The 16,234-nt window shown below is 51.8% G+C and overlaps 3 protein-coding genes across 10 annotated transcripts in view; 2 read left to right on the forward strand and 1 right to left on the reverse strand.

The window, feature by feature from the left end:
* NPRL3 (NPR3 like, GATOR1 complex subunit) overlaps window positions 1–16,234 on the reverse strand; it is a 172,181-nt gene that overhangs the window by 31,255 nt on the left and 124,692 nt on the right. For 2 of the 8 annotated variants that reach the window (XM_079121849.1, XM_079121846.1), the window contains exon 1: window positions 1,309–1,471. In XM_079121849.1, coding sequence (XP_078977975.1) covers window positions 1,309–1,426 — 118 coding nt within the window. In that variant the 5' untranslated portion in view covers window positions 1,427–1,471. Of the gene's footprint in view, window positions 1–1,308; window positions 1,474–16,234 lie in introns of those variants that run through there. The other 6 variants (XM_079121848.1, XM_079121851.1, XM_079121850.1 and 3 more) reach the window with 6 other exon arrangements.
* On the forward strand, window positions 7,864–13,370 carry LOC306649516 (hemoglobin subunit zeta-like; the record flags this gene model as incomplete). Its single annotated transcript, XM_079120528.1, has 3 exons — window positions 7,864–7,869; window positions 9,154–9,432; window positions 13,206–13,370. 3 exons carry the CDS (start codon window positions 7,864–7,866, stop codon window positions 13,305–13,307), a joined length of 387 nt encoding a protein of 128 aa, XP_078976654.1. The 3' UTR covers window positions 13,308–13,370.
* HBM (hemoglobin subunit mu) lies at window positions 10,307–11,075 on the forward strand. The gene is made up of 3 exons (XM_079120459.1): window positions 10,307–10,443; window positions 10,586–10,790; window positions 10,893–11,075. Exons 1-3 carry the CDS (start codon window positions 10,352–10,354, stop codon window positions 11,019–11,021), a joined length of 426 nt encoding a protein of 141 aa, XP_078976585.1. The 5' UTR covers window positions 10,307–10,351; the 3' UTR covers window positions 11,022–11,075.

Genomic DNA, 16,234 nt, shown 5'->3' on the forward strand with positions numbered 1-16,234 from the left:
ACAAAACTTGGAAACCACAACAGATTAGACTGAAGACCTGACTCCACAAAAGTCAACACCCTGCCAAGAACTAACTACACAGAAACAAACTGGGTACATATTTACAGCTTTGTCACAAAGCCTTTTATCTTAAATCTGAAAAAAATCAGAATCAAACAATTCCAAGAGAAAATGAGAGAAAGGATATGAATAGATCATTCACTGGAAATATAAATGGTTCTGAAAACAGAAAACACGCTCACTCAGATTCAATTCTTCACCTATTAGATCAACAAGAATTGAAAAATTAATGTATTAAAACTAAATGTGGGGCTGGGGTTGTCAGGCTGGGTTGTGGCTGGCTCAGTGGTGGAACTTCTGCCTAGCATGTGTGAGGCACTGAGTTAGATTCTCAGCACCGCATATAAATTAAAAATAAATAAATGGAAGTCCATCAACAACTAAAAAAATTTTTTTAAGAAAAAATAAAACTGAATGTAGGACGCTGGGGTTATAGCTTAGTGGTAAAGCGCTTGCCTAGCATGTGTGAGGCACACATGGTTCGATTCTCAGCTTGGCATGTAAATAAAATAAAGGTCCACTGACAACTAAAAAACAAAACAAAAACTAAATGTGCACGATGCCGTGGCACACATCTGTAATCCCAGCAATTTGGGAGGGTGAGGAAGGAGGCGTTGGAGGCCAGACTCAGCAACTTAAATCAGACTGGGTCTCAAATAAAAAGTAAAAAGGGCTAGGATGTGGCTCAGGAGTTAAGTGCCCTGCGTTCCATCCCCATTACCAAATAAACTCTCTTCCTTAGGCTACTTCTGGAACTGGTTGGTACAAAAATTCTGCAAAATGATATCGCAAAGAACATGTGCAGTGTGTATCAGCAAAAGACCGAAAACGTGCACGGCCATTGGAGGACCAGAGGGCACGGTCTGCGAGAATTCACCGGGCGGAAGTGCAGCGGTGGCAAAGCAGAGGCCGCGCGGGGCGGACCCTGGGTGCAGACTGGGACGAGGCCGCGCGGGGCGGACCCTGGGAGCAGACTGGGACGAGGCCACGCGGGGCGGACCCTGGGAGCAGACTCGGGCGGGAACTAGGGCCGCGGCGGGCGGGGTGCGAGTGCTTCCACTGGTGCTTAGACGCGGACGGTTCTGGGAAGGCGCGAGGACACCGAACCGCAGCTGCCTCCGAAAGGGGGCCTGGAGGCCCAGGGTCCAGGAGCGGGCAGCCTCCTCTTCGTCACCTGCCTGGCGTGTGGTATTGAAACCAGGCCGCAGAGCAGCCGAGGAGGCGGCGGCGGCCGCGGGCGCCACTTACTTGTCTGCGCCGCGGGGTGCTCCCGGCTTCTCTGGAAGGGGTACCTGAACAGCAGCTTATTGCCCCTGCTGCCCGAGCTCACCAGAATCACGCTGATGGGGCTGGTGTTGTCCCCCATGCTGCCCGGGGCGGGGCCGGGCGGGCGGGGGAACGCGGGGTCGGAAAGCGCCCTAGGCCCGCAAAGCGCGCCGGGCCCGCCGTCACCGCGCCGCGCTCGCGAGACTCCACGAAGTCCCGCGCGGCCGGCGCCTCGGCGCAGGCAGCCGTGTGCGCAGGCGCGAGCTCCCGGGCGCCGCGCTCTGACAGGGCACGAGCTTTCTGGGAGCCCGCGGCGCGGCCACGCGTTGGAGGCTACGCTGTAAGTGCTGGTCGCTGCATTGTAAAAGTAGCACACTCCCCAGTCGCTGTGTGTAATCCTAGCGACTCAGGAGGCTAAGGCAGGAGGATGGCAAGTTCCAGGCCAGCCGGGGCAGTTTAGCGAGGCCCTGCCTCAAAATAAAAAATAAAAAGGTCTGGGAATGTCGTTCGGTGGAATAGCGCCCCTGGTTCAATCCCCAGACCGCAAAGGAAACTAACACACCTGCTTTGGGCAGGAAGTTAAAAAACTATAAAATTCCCCAGGCACAATTGTGAACATCTGTTCACAGTTGTAGCCCCAGCTCCTGGGTGACCCACGCACGATTGCTGGAGTCCAGGAGTGGGGCCAGCATGGGCAGCATATCCAAACCTCATCTCAAAAAATAACAATAAGCAACTGTCGTTGTGGCACACGCCAAATCCCATCGTCTCCGAGGCTGGAGCAGGAGAATTGCAACAACTTAACAGAACAGAAGCACTAAGCAACTCAATGAGACCCTGTCTTTAAATAAAATACAAAAAGGACTGGGGATGTGGCTCTGGTTGAGCACCCTTGAGTTCAGTCCCCTGTACCAAAATAATAATAATAATAACAACAACAACAACAACCAAAAAATGCATTATTTTGATTTTTTTCCAAAATTTACAAAATGGAAAATAGTGTATTTCTTTGGTCATTATTGAGAGAGAGAGAATGGTACCAGTTGGTTATTTACCATTGTGGAGAACTGCCTTCTTTTTTCCTTGGGGTTTTGTCCTCTGATGGTGTGGTTGAGTTCTTAGCACAGTAATCCTGGTACAGATTTGAGAAACCTTATCCCATCTCAGGTCTCGATGTAAAAGGAGTCCTGCAGTTCTACCCATGCTTGCTCCCAAAGTCCCTGTTTGGAAACGGTGTAGGAGCAGGAGGTGAGCCTGGGAGAAGCTGATGGAACTCGAGGCCTGTGCCTGGGATGATGGCCAGTTGTGGTCATAGGGGCTTTTTGTCAGCCATGTGGCAGGACTGTGGCTCAGGGCTCCCTCCTCTGACTTCCCCATGGTGCTGCTGCCCTACTAGGCAGGCCCTTGGGTCTCCAGGCCATCAATCTCTGGGCTAGAGGAGGCCCAGACGTGGAAGAGGCCATCTGCCCCCATTTATCCTCTGAGGGCCCACTTCCACCTTCACAGCACTATGGATGGTTTACTTAGGACTAGTTTAATGGTAAAGGCATTGGCATTGGTGCCAAATGCTGCAGGAAGATCTGCAGCCTCCCGTCCCACAACAGTCTGGGTGCACCCTCCAGGCTGCTTCACAAGGCTCCGTACAGGACCCGCAGTGCTAGAGTCCCAGCGCCTCCCTGGTGGGCAGCACCAGGCCCATGCTGGTGGACCTCATCAGCCATTAGAGACATCAGAGCTCAGGATGTGCCCAGCCGGGGCGGCAGTAGCCCCCACTCTGGACTGCAGCTCCCCCACCAGTAAAGTTTTGGAGTAAATGGTCTTGAAATGCAGTCCTTGCTCTAAGTTCTCACACTGTCTCCTGGGTAAGAAGCAGCAAGGCTGGCCTCTGCTCAATGTAGGGTACACCATGAGAGTCTTCCCTGCTAAGAACACACTTCTAGCCTTATTTTAAATTTAAATAACTTTGATAACCTGCTTTAGTGAAAGAAGTGAATTTTTGGAAAATTAAACCCCAACCTTCCTCCAGCTTAGGTGCCCCCAGGGTGGGGCAGGAGGCTACTTGAACTCTGGGCCTTATCAGTCTTCACACTTGGGTTGCCAGAGGGCTAGGTGGGACAGACAAACTTATCTGTCACTGACCTTTTCCACTGTAGTGTTCCTGCCCCACCAGAGAAGAGTCACTCACCCACAACAGTGGCAACAATAATGTTAAATTCTATACCGTGTTCTGAGCTCCTGCAGTTATAGACGGTCCTTCCTAATGCTGAGGTGGGATCTGAGTTTAACCCCAACATAAAGATTAAAACAGTGAAACTGGGACTCAAAAGGTTAACTAGCCCTCCCAGGTCCCCAGGGTGCATTCTCAAATACTGGTCTACAGACCCCGAGTCTGGGCTCCGACTGTGAGTGACCAAGTGCCCATCTGAGCTTGGTCCCAGCTCAGAATGTGCCTGGAGCTTGGAATTCTGCCCCCAGACCAGCAGTCTCACCATACTGGATTCACTGCAGAGACTCCAGCTCCTCACAAGTCAGGGAGGAAACCAAGGCTGGCCTAGCCCAGCCAACATCTCAGGCAAATCAAACCATTGGGCCAGTTCCCTCCTCTGTTGAAACTCTGGACACATTTCCCTGAACCTCTAATTCCTTATCTTTAAAAATTCAATGATAATAAAATAAACCTCAGACGGGTGCGGTGGTACATGCCTGTAATTCCAGTGGCTTGGGAGGCTGAGGTACGAGGATCACAAGTTCAAAGGCCAGCCTCATCAAAAGCGAGGGGCTAAGCAACTCAGTGAGACCCTGTCTCTAAATAAAATACAAAATAGGGCTGGGGATGTGACTCAGTGGTCAAGTGCCCCTCAGTTCAATCCCTGGTACCCAAAATAAATAAATAAAATAAAATAAAACCTCCCTCACAGAGTGGTTGTGAGGTGCAGGACCCAATGCGAAGAGAGTTTGGTACCGTGCACAGGGCTTAGAGAACCCCTGATAAACTGCTGACATCACTACACCATCAATCCAGAATGGACTGTCACCTCAGGCACAAGACCTCAAGAAGAGGCTCTGGGCTACAAATGTGATCTGCAAGTCTGCCTCCTGAGCATTTTGCATTTGTTCAGCCATTTTAAAGTCGAACAAATCACTGACACTTAACACCTTCACAGTATCATGAACCACTCTCTCTAGTTACAGATTTTCACTGCCCAAAGGCCCCACAAGCACTCCATCCCCCTCCCCAGCTCTGAGAAGTACTCATCTACCCTCTGTCTATAGATTTGCCTGTTCGGCGCTTTATATACAAGCAATCACATGCTATGTAGTGTGTGTCTGGTTTAAGGTTCATCCATGTAGGGTTTGTTTTTGTCTGTTTGTTTTGTGTGTTTGTGGTTTATTTGGGGACTGGGGATTGAAACCAGGGACACTTTTATTTTTTATTTTTTTATACCTTTATTTTATTTATTTATTTTTATGTGGTGCTGAGGATGGAACCCAGTGCCTCACACATGCTAGGCAAGTGTGAGCCACAACCCCAACTCCCTTCTTATTTTAATTTCATCCATGCCATAGCATCTCCTCAATACTGCATTTTTGTGGCTGAACAGTGTCTCATTTTATGGAAATATCATAACCATGATGCATTTATCTATTCCTCTACTGATGAACATTCAGGTTGTTTCCAACTTTGGGCTACTGCACATAAAAGAATACAACATCTTTAAATAGGACAAGATAATCACTGATTTAATGGCACTAAAATCACAAACACATTCAACTGACAACAGTATAAGAGAGCAGAGGCACAGCAGTGTGTATCTCAGTGACAGAGCATTCACTTAGCATGTGAGAGGATGTGGGCTCAATCCCAAGTACCACAAAAAAAGAGAGAGAGAGAAAGAGAAGGAGAGAGAGACAGAACAGACAGACTACAGAATCAGAGAAAATATAACAAGTAAAACTGACAAAGAAATTATATCCAGAACATTTTTTTAATATTTTTTAAATGTTGATAGACCTTTATTTTATTCATTTATTTTTATTGGTGTTGAGGATCAAACCCAATGCCTCACACTTGCTAAGGCCACAACCTCAGTCCCCAGAACATTCTTTAAATTCCTGCAAAATAGTAAGACCAGCAACACAGTAGAAAAATGGGCATCTCTCAGACCCATCAACAAAGAGGAAAGACAACTACAGGAGACACAGGAGCAGGGCACAGCCTCACGATTTTCAGGAAACTGCACTGAAGTCACAAGACAAGCCCTGCGCACCACTAGAAAGGTGACGGTCAAGGGCACTGCGACATAGCACAGCGGGCGCTTGAGAACACAGAACCAGGGAACTCCTGCCACTAGGAACTTTGCCTGGTCAGATGCTCTGAAGACACCTGGCCTATCTGCTGAAGTTGAAAAGACACAAGGAACAACCCAGCAACTCCACTCCTACACACACACCCCAGAGAACTCAGGCACCTGGGCACCAGGTCTCACATGCGAGGATGAATGAAGCTACCCAAAGACATATTCACAATACAATGGAGTGAAGACAGACCACCACCATGTGATTGGTAAATATCAGAAAGGCTAGTAGGTAAGAGAGGACAGACACAAAAGGGGACATAGCCAGATGTGATGGCACATACCTGCAATCCCAGCAAGTTGGGAGGCTGAGGCCGGAGGATTGAGAGTTCAAAGCCAGCCTCGGCAACTTAGCGAGACCCTGTCTCTAAATAAAATATTAAGAAGGGTTGGGGATGTGGCACAGTGGTTAGGCACCCTGAGTTTAATCCCCATTAAAGCAGGGGAGGGGGGATGATGTTGCATTTCATTTATGGTGGCCAAAGCATGCAGGCTGAGGGCAAGGCTTAGTGGTAAAGTGCATGCTTGCTAGGCTCCAGGCCCTGTTTGTAGCCCCAGTGCATGTGCTCCCCACCCCCCACACACGCAGAAAGGGCTGAAGTGTTTACAGATACATATGTGTGTGTATAAAAAGCTATTAAAGCCAGACTCGATGGAGCACACCTCTAATCCCAGCAGCTCCAGAGCCTGAGGCAGAAGGATTGCAAGTTTGCAGCCAGTTGGGACAACTTGGTGAGACACTGTCACAAAACAAAATGAAAAATGGCTGGGATTCTAAATCAGCAGTGGAGCCCCCTGGTTCAGTCTCCAGAGAAAGGAAAGCATGAAGGTAGAGATCACTCTTGGGGAGTGTTGGGGCTGAAGGAAAGCTTTATGATTACTCATTAAACTGTCCTGTGCTACATTCATAATGAAAAGAGAGGAAACCTGCCTATGATGCTTTGAAGAATTTAGAAGTTTCAGAAACAAAGAGCCTGTTGGGGAGTCCTGTCCTTGTGAGAACCCAGGATGGAGAGGCATATGCTCCCAGGAGGGTGGGAGAAGGCCAAGGGGCTCCAGCATAGTTGAGAACCATCCTCTGCTGGAGAGAGGGCTGCCTTGGAAGCAGGATCCTGGAATCCGCCATCATCAGTCCTCTGTGAGGCAGCAGAGCAACCCTGCAGTGCTTCTGGCCACAGGTGCTCAGACACTGCAGTGGAGGAACCCTCCCAGTCACCTCACTGGGCAATCTCTGTGACTGTCCTTCATGTAGCCTCATACCCCCCAACCCCTGATTCATCTCCCCTGCTCTGTGTCTCTCCTCCCACTGACCTGAGGCTCCCTGTCTGGCCACTCGTTCTGTCCTCTGGACCCATCTGTCCATCAGTGTCCATCTCAAACCTTGGCATCCTCTTCTCTAGGAACAAAGTCTCAACCTGCAGCCTCATACAGGCCCACATACCTGTGGGGGGTCCAGCTGCCAGGCTGAGACAGGCCAGGCCCTAACGGAGGCAAAAGGACACACTCCAGGTGAGCATCCTGGGCCTGCTGTGATCAGCATCACTTGCTAGGACAGTTAGTATGCAAATGTAAGGGAATGTGTGGCTGGGCACACCCCTGGGCCAAGAGGACCCTCCAAGGAGACAATGGGGACAGCATGAAATGTAAGAAAGAACAGGAAGAATGCCAACTTTTTCGCATTCTCCCCAGCACTTACTTCATTTTTTAAATTTTTATTTAAATTTATCTTCTGCTTGCTGCAGATAGAACCCAGGACTCTGCACACACTACGCAGGCACTATCCTTCTGGGCTGACTCCAACCCTTGCCTTTTCAATCATGATCATCCTAGTAGGTGGGACATGGTCTCTCTTTATGATCTTGATTTGCATTTCCTGAATAACTAATGATGTTGAGCATCTTTTCATGTGCTTATTGGCCATCTGTATAGAGTCTTTTTAGAGTTTCTGAGCTGGGGATTAAACCCAGGACCTTGCTAAGCATGTGCTACCCATTGAGCTTCACCCCAGCCCTTTCTTTACATTTTAAAGACAGTCAGAAAATGAGTTTTGTTTGTTTGCCACCCCCTACACCTGAGACAGACCCAGAACCACTTCCCTTATTGCTAGGTTAGCAGGATCCTTGTTTTCTTAGAGGAAACCCAGAAATCAGCGACAAAGGGGGAAGAGTCTGGTATAGGCAGCATGGCGGTAGTGGCGAATGTGCCCAAGAGATGCATTATGGGCCCCAGTTTGCAATTCTGAAGTGGATAAGGACAGTGCAGGACTGGACTTCAAATGCAGGGTGACCTCCTGGAATGGCCAGGCCCCTATCTCTAGATTCTGGGTCAGATCATGGCCAACGCCCCCACCTCTAAGAACAGCAGGGGGTAGGAGTGATAGCCACTCACTCCCCAGCCCCCACAATCCCAGACTGCCCATTGTCACTGTCTGATAATAGACCCCACCCTCATAACTCCCTTCCCTCTTCCAACCTAAAGCCCAGCCAGATTGGGCCCCTGACTCTGTGCATATAAGGGGGTCTGGGGAGTGAGCATCACCAGGCCACTTCCCAGTGCACCCAGCTCCAGCACAGCCGCCAAACCCCACAGCCATGTCTCTAACCAAGAGCGAAAGGGCCATCATCATGTCCATTTGGGACAAGATCGGCATGCAAGCTGAAGCCATCGGCACTGAGACTCTGGACAGGTAAGCACCAGACAGGATGGCCTGAGTGACCAGGTCAGAGGCCAGGAGGAGGTTGGTAAGGAGACATCGGTGAGAAGGGGTCAGTAGCAGCAGTTCCTGAGGAAGGGTCAGCAGGAGGGGGCAATAGGAGGGGACAGTGCGAACTGGGATGTGACTTAGAGGTAAAGTGTTTGCCTAGCATGCACAAGGCCCTGGGTTCAATCCCCAACACTGAAAACAAAAGGAAAAAAAAGGAGGGGGCGGCGAGAAGGGGTCGCTGTGGAAAGCAAGCATGAAGATAAAGAGGAGTGGCAGTAGGAGGGGGTTAGTGTCAGCCAGTTGAAGAGGTGGGCGCTGAAGGCAGAGCTGTCTCTCTCGGTCCTCACAGCTCAGACACCTGTTGAAGGAACGAACGAACGAATGAATGAATGAATGACACACGTTGAGGTGGGAAGCAGTGTCTTGCCACACTGGAGCCTGGGCAACAGGAAAAATCAGCAATACTGACCCTTTGTTTTATTTTATTTTATTTTTGGTACAGGGGATTGAACCTAGGGACACTGATCACTGAGCCACATCCCCAGCCCTTTTTATATATAATTTTGAGACAAGGTCTCGCCAAATTGCTTAGGGCTTCGCTTAACTGCTGAGGCTGGCTTTGAACTCGGGATCCTCCTGAGCCCTGGATTACAAGCGTGAGCCACCACGCCGGCAACGTGGATGGTTTTGCATTAATTTTTCAAAACACTGCGTTAAAATGTGATTTTCCTGACTTCTGGGTTGGGGGGCACCCCGATTTGATCCAAGTACGGGTTAGTCTCTGGTCTTTTCAACCCCTGCGCAACTGACGCCCCTCAGCTCACGTCCCCGGCCTTCCGCAGGCTGTTTTCAAGCTTCCCGCAGACCAAGACCTACTTCCCGCACTTCGACCTGCACCCGGGGTCGCCGCAGCTGCGCACGCACGGCTCCAAGGTGGTGGCCGCCGTCGGCGATGCGGTCAAGAACATCGACAACATCGCCAGCGCCCTGACCAAGCTGAGCGAGCTGCACGCCTACATCCTGCGCGTGGACCCGGTCAACTTCAAGGTGGGCGGGTGGTCCGGGGTCCCGGCTGGGCCGGCCACCAGCAGGGGACCAGGAGCGGGCGGGGCCGGGACGGGCACGCCCAGCCGACGCCTTCGCTGAGCGTCACGTTCCTCCGCAGCTCCTGTCCCACTGTCTGCTGGTCACCCTGGCCGCGCGCTTTCCCTCCGACTTTACGGCTGAGGTCCACGCCGCCTGGGACAAGTTCATGTCTATCTTGTCCTCCATCCTCACTGAGAAGTACCGCTGAGCGCCGCCGCCGGGAACACCCCATCGGACAGACCGCGACTCCTCCCTTGTCCCTGAACCCTCCTGCAATCCCCAATAAATGGATGAGATTGGAACAATCTGGGTCCCGTGTTCTTAGTACTGAGGAGGAGGGGAGAAACCGGGGGATGCGTCGGGGCGTCGTAGGAATGCGGTCGACATTGGGGTCATATTCGCCTGGAGGACACTCCGAGGGTGGTTTGTGGAGGGTCTTGACCCAGAGGACCCCAGAGTGCACAGCATCCCGTGCATCTCCTCAGGTCGCACGAGCTTTTGCGCCTCTCCGCGCTTTCCAAAACCGCCATGCTCCGCATGCCCCTAGAGGTGTTGGGCCTGAAGCGGTTCCCTCTCCCAACCCCTATAAGGGAAGGGGGCAGTAAGTCTGCTTGTAGAGGAGCAATTATACATTCCCCAAGTCTGCAATAAAGGCGCCCACACACTGCGACGTGGGTCAGTTGGCACAATCCCGAAAATCACAGAGGCGGCGGCCAGCACTTGGGCGAGAGTCCTGCTGGCGACGTTCCTGCTCGCGGGCCAAGGGTGTCTGCGTTCCCGCGGTGCTGGAGCCGATAAGGGTGGGCGGGGTGCGGGGCGGGGGGGCTCTATAAGGAGGCTGGGGTGGCGGGCGCGGCCCCCAGAGTGTGCCGCCTGTGCCATGCTCAGCGCCCAGGAGCGCGCCCATGTCACGCAGGTCTGGGACCTGATCGCCGGCCACGAGGCGCACGTCGGGGCGGAGCTGCTGCTCAGGTGAGTAGGGGCGGGGTCGCCAAGAGGCGGAGACAGAGGTGTTGGGCACAGGGCCCGCCATCCCCCGAGTTCCACGGGGCTCTGGGAGGTCCTGGTGGTACCCAAGTGGCCGTTCTGCCAGCTCACCAACCTGCTCCTTCAGGCTCTTCACGGTGTACCCCAGCACCAAGATTTACTTCCGGCACCTGGGCACCTGCCCGGACGAGGTGCAGCTGCAGAGCCATGGACAGCGCATGCTCGCGGCAGTGGGCGTGGCTGTGCAACGCATGGACAACCTGCGAGCTGCTCTGAGCCCGCTAGCCGACTTGCACGCCCAAGTGTTGCGCGTGGATCCCGCCAACTTCCCGGTGAGCAGTTTCTGGTTCGAGTAAGGGTCCAGCATGCAGCGGAGGGGACTCGGGCAGGAGTTGGCGGGGGCAGAACCCTCTCACACGCCCCTCCTCCCACAGCTGCTAATCCAGTGCTTTCAAGTGGTGCTGGCCTCACACCTACAGGATGAGTTCACCGTGGAGATGCAGGCGGCGTGGGACAAGTTCCTGACAGGCGTGGCGGTGGTGCTGACGGAGAAGTACCGCTAAGCCCCGCATCCCACACGGCTTGATCTGTTTTGTCAATAAAAGGCTTCAAACGTGTGTGTGGTCTTTTGGGGAGCGCGCCAGGCGACATCACTGTTGCTGGGCAGAGAACCCAGGGGTCCCGTAGGGAGCCTCCCAGAGCTCTTAAACGACCACCCAAAGGTTCTCCTTCCCTTCCCGTGGCACGGGATTTTGAGGAGAGCTAGTGCTTGGAGTCTCTGGTTTATTCATTTTTTTCCATTCCCACCTCTGCTGGCACCTATGGGTGCAAATCCTTCCCCCTCTTGCAGACAGATACAGGAATGGAGTCTCCTGGGGCTAGGTGTGTGACTGAGGGCAAGCAAAGTTGGGGCCCCAGGGCTCCTCACCACTGTTCCTTTATGCTTCCTCTCCTCCCTATTGGAGTTTCCCTCTCTGCAGCAGACTTTGACCTGGGCCAATTTAGTCCCTTCCTCCAGATCTCTTGGCAGGGGGTGGAAGTGGAAGTGGCCACAATTTGGCAGTGCATGTTTGAACCCAGTTCATATTGACAAGCTGGGTGATGTGCACATGCTTGAGCTCTCTGAGCCTCACACATAAGATGGACTCACTAGATCTTTGATATAATTTTTAGGATCATAATGTAGGGTTGATGCCCAGCAGGCTCATAAACACCCCATACCCCAGCACTGCATTTCAGACTTTGCAAGTCTCCTTTACAAGGTGTGTGCTCATCCAAGACCTGGCTCCACACTCCCTGGCGACCTAGGGAGGGCAAGAATCTTAGGGTCCCTACTTTTGCAGTCAATGAGCAGGGACTGGAGAGGGAGCAGGACCCTCAAGCTCTCCAAACACTGAGTGAGGGTGGTTCCCAGGCTGAGGGTACCTCTGTGCCGCAGCACAGTGCCAGACTCAGGAGGGACACTGGAAGCTGAGCCCTGACTGTGGCTCTGCCTGGCCTCACAAGTGGTCAGTGCCCAGGACCAGGGAGAGGTGGGGAACTTGTAGGACTTGACTCCCACAGTCAATCTCTAGGTCCTGGGGGAAATTTGGTGTGAAAGCAGCTTGTATTTCATTCTGGGAAGGATTGCTTTCCCCTCCCCGGCCCAGCAAATATGTACATCAAGTGTGCCCTGGGTCTGGGCTGCACCTGGGTAGCTTATGAGTTTAGGGGGTCTCAGAAACTTATGTTCAGAACCCCAGGATGGGTGACGTTACAGTGCAGAAAGTTAGGTCTCTAGAGTAGCCGTGGAAGTACAACTAGGACGCACACTCTCCTCCGCCCCTCCCACAGGGGCACCTCCTGGTGAGGTTGCCAGCCAGTGAGCTTAGCCCTGGGACATGACCCTGCACAAAGCTATAAAAGCTCTAAGTTCTAGCCAAGCACAGTGGTGCACACCTGTAATACCCATGACTTGGGAGGCTGAGGCAAGGGGATCAAGAATTCAAAACCTGCTTCAGCAAATTAGCAAGGTCCTAAGCAACTTAGAAAGACCCTGTCTCTAAATAAAAATACAAAATACGGCTGGAGATGTGGCTCAGTGGTCGAGTGCCTCTGAGTTCAATTCTCAGTACAAAACCAAACGAAACCAAACAAAAAACAAAACCAAAAAAAGACAAAACAAAACAAAACAAGAACCAAACATTGCACTGTCTCCTGGTGACAAGGAATATATCAAGGCTGTGTAAGACAGGGTTGGCAGCCATGGTACTGGGTATGGTGTGGAAGTCCTAGGCAGTTGAGGACCCACCTCCCATCTGCACCCCAGGCTCAATGTCTGCCCCAGAGCCAGCTCCTAACTGTCCAGCTGAACTTTCTCTAACCCCCCACCCACATGCTGCTTCTCCCCACAGGGTGCTCAGGATCTTCCCCCACCACCCAGACCTGCTTCCTCCACTTTGACCTGTCCCCTGGCTCCCCCCAGGTCAAGGCCCAAGGCAAAAAGGTGGCCAACAGGCTGACCAATGCCACAGGCTCCCCAGATGACCTGGAGCCAGCCCCAAGTGATCTGAGAGACATGCATACCCACCAACTGTGTGTGGCTCTGGTCAGCCTCAGCGTGAGTACTGGGGTGGCCTGGAGGGATCCGGGTCCTGGCAGCTGCAGTCAGCCTGTGCACAGGGCGGAGAACTCCAGGGATGTGGATGGCTGGGCTGCAGCCTCTACTGCCACAGCCTCTACTCCCACTGATGGCGCTTTCTGCACAGTTCCTCAACAACTGCCTGCTGGTAACCCTGGCCACTCACCACCTGGAAGAATTCACCCCTGTGGTGCACGCCTCCCTGGACAAGTACTCGGGAGCACTGTGAGCACTGTGCTGGTCTCCAAATGCTGTTAAGCTGGAGCCTTGGTGGGCTTGCCCAAGCCCGTCAGGCTTCCCCTGTCCTCAGGCCTGCACCTCTTGGTCTTTGAATAAAGTCTGAGTGGGCGGCAGCCTGAGTGCCTTGGGTTCTCCATGTCTGCCTAGGTGCCAAGGTTGGGGGTGGTTCTACTCATCTTGGATGAAGAACCTTTCTGAGGAGTGGAGGGGCGCTTAACCATGGACCTACTCCAGAGATGGCACTGAACCATGACCCAGTCCTAAAAAGCACCAGACCTCCCAGGACCTCTTTGAGGGGACAGAGGAGGAAAGACCTATAGTCAACGACTTTTCTGAACTGACTGACCCCCGTTACACATACAACCAAGACCAAAACCAAATAAGCAGGCCTCAGTGGCACATGCCTGTAATCTGGAAGCTACTCTGCAGGCTAAGGCAGGAGTATTGCAAGTTTGAGGCCAGTTTGAGCAACATGGCAGGACCCTGTCTCGAAACACACATGCAAACAAAAATAGGCTTCTCCAGACACAAAAGAAGGTGCCAACAAATCTGACTCCCACCAGAGGGTAGGTGGGCTGAAGGGAGTGTGCTTGTCCCACCTACCCTTCCTCCATCACAGTGACACTCAGAGAGCAGGTCCAAAGTCAGGCAAGGAGAGGATGGGCTGGCTGGAGCAGACAGGGTGCCCTCAGGAAGCTTAATATCATAGCAGAGTACCTTGCCCCCACTTTTGTCAAGTCATGTGGATCTTGTGTCCCCAGCCCTGAGCCTGCTGATACCCTGGCTCACTGTCACACATTCTCTGGCTCTGAGGCACTGAGCCTTCCTGGGCTCTCCCAGGGGATCCACTTCTCCTGTTGTCAGCTGCCGTCAGAGATGACCCTGTGCCAGGTGCTGAATCTCATGCTCCACTGTGGGATGCTGAATACTGGGCCTGATTTCACTGCCCTAGGAACTTCAGGCCAACTACCAAAGTGAGACAGCACACCCTGCGCGGGATGCAACTTGGGAGCAGAACAAAGACCCATTCATCACTCTCTGGTCATGGACCTCTCTGAACACTGGAGTGTCCTGTCTTTCCTCTCCCCCATCCGCTCCTCTGCCTCTTAGCCAACTCGTTTTTATTCAAATAGTGAAAATGTTTAAGAAATAAACTGAGGGGCTGGGGATATGGCTCAGTTGGTAGAGCGCTTGCCTTGCAAGCACAAGGCCCTGGGTTCGATCCCCAGCACCACAAAAAAAAAAAAAAAAAGAGAGAGAGAGAGAAAGAGAAATAAACGGACCCCCACCAGTGCTTTCACATACACATTTCTGTATTACCAAAGCAGGGGACTAGACCCTCTGCCTGGTCTCCCTATCCCACGGAAGTCAAAGTGAACATTTGGGACTCAGTTAGGTGGCTTCCATCTGTGCCAAGAGGAAACTGGTGTGGTTGCTGCCTCATGTACCATCTTTTTAAGAGATGAGGTCTCACGATGTTGCTCAGGATGGCCTTGAATTCTTGGGCTCAAGAGATGCTCCTGCCTCAGCCTCCCAAGTATCTGGGAATACAGATGTTCATCATGAAGCCTAGCTTCATTCCAGTTTTGCTGATCATTTCTCTTCCTGTAAAAATCTTTTATCACCTGTTCTCATAAGTCATTTTTCTTTTCTTTTTTTTTCTTTCTTTGCAGTACTGGGAATTGAACCCAAGAGTGCTTTATCCCTGAGCTACATCCCCAGTCCTTTTAAAAAATGAGACAGGGTCTCACTAAGTAACGCAGGCTGGCCTCAAACTTGTGATCCTCCTACCTCAGCCTCCAAGGTAGCTAGGATTATAGAAGTGTCCTATAGTGCCTGGCATCCCTTTTCTTCCTTTCACAGGACTGGGAATCAGATGCAGGGACTCACCCATGCTAAGCACAAACTACCACAGAGCTACATCCCAGCCCTTTTACTTTCTGTTTGATGATGGGGGAGCTTGTTTTTTGCTTTTTTTTTTTTTTTTTTTTTTGCATTTGAGATGGGGTCTCACTATATTTTTGGAGCTGCTCTTGAACTCCTGGGATCAAGTGATCTTCCCATCTCAGCCCCCTGAGTAGCTGAGACTACCACCACGTACCACCACGACTGGCTCCCTCCCCTTTTACTTTATATATGAGGGATCTTTCCACATGAAGAATGCAAGTCAGGCTGGGTGCAGGGGCAAACACCCATAATCCCGGCAACTTGGGAGGCTGCAGTGGGAGGATGACAAGTTTGAAGCCAGCCTAGGCAACTTAGCGAGACCCTGTCTCAAAGTAATAGATAAAATGGGACATAGCTCTGTGGTAGAGCACCCTGGGTCTAATCCCCAGTGTTGCTAAATAAGCAAATTAATTAAAATTTAAAAGGTGCAAAATGATACAAATAAGACAGCACAGAGTTGTGCACCTGCATCGCAGCTACTCTGATATCTGAGGACAGAGGATTGCTTGAGCTAGGAATTTGTGACCATCCTGGGCAACATAGAAAGACCTTGTCTCAAAGAGAGAGACAGAGAGAGAATATGTAAGTCTTTGGCTGAAATATGTTCCACAGACTAAGACTTGTCTTAAAAGAGCTCATGTAGGGTTGGGTAACGTGGCACCATCTATAATCTCAGCTACTTAGGAGGCTGAGGCAGGAGGATCCCAAGTTTGAGTCCAGAATCAGCAAATTAGGGAGATCCTATTTCAAAATAACAACTAAAGAAGGCTGGAGATGTAGCTCAATGGTAGAGCACCCCTGGGTTCAACCCTAAGTATGAGGTGGAGGAAGGCTCAGGTAGAGAGATGGGAGCAAGATGCAGAGAGAAGTCTGCAGCAGGCGTCTTGGGTGCCTCTGAATCCCCAGCATCTTATCCTTCTTGCCCTTCGGAGTCAGGACTAAGCATGGGACTGTGGGCAGAATCAGGAA

Source organism: Sciurus vulgaris, assembly GCF_902686455.1.
Source record: "Sciurus vulgaris genome assembly, chromosome: 18".
NCBI classification, from domain to species: Eukaryota; Metazoa; Chordata; class Mammalia; order Rodentia; family Sciuridae; genus Sciurus; species Sciurus vulgaris.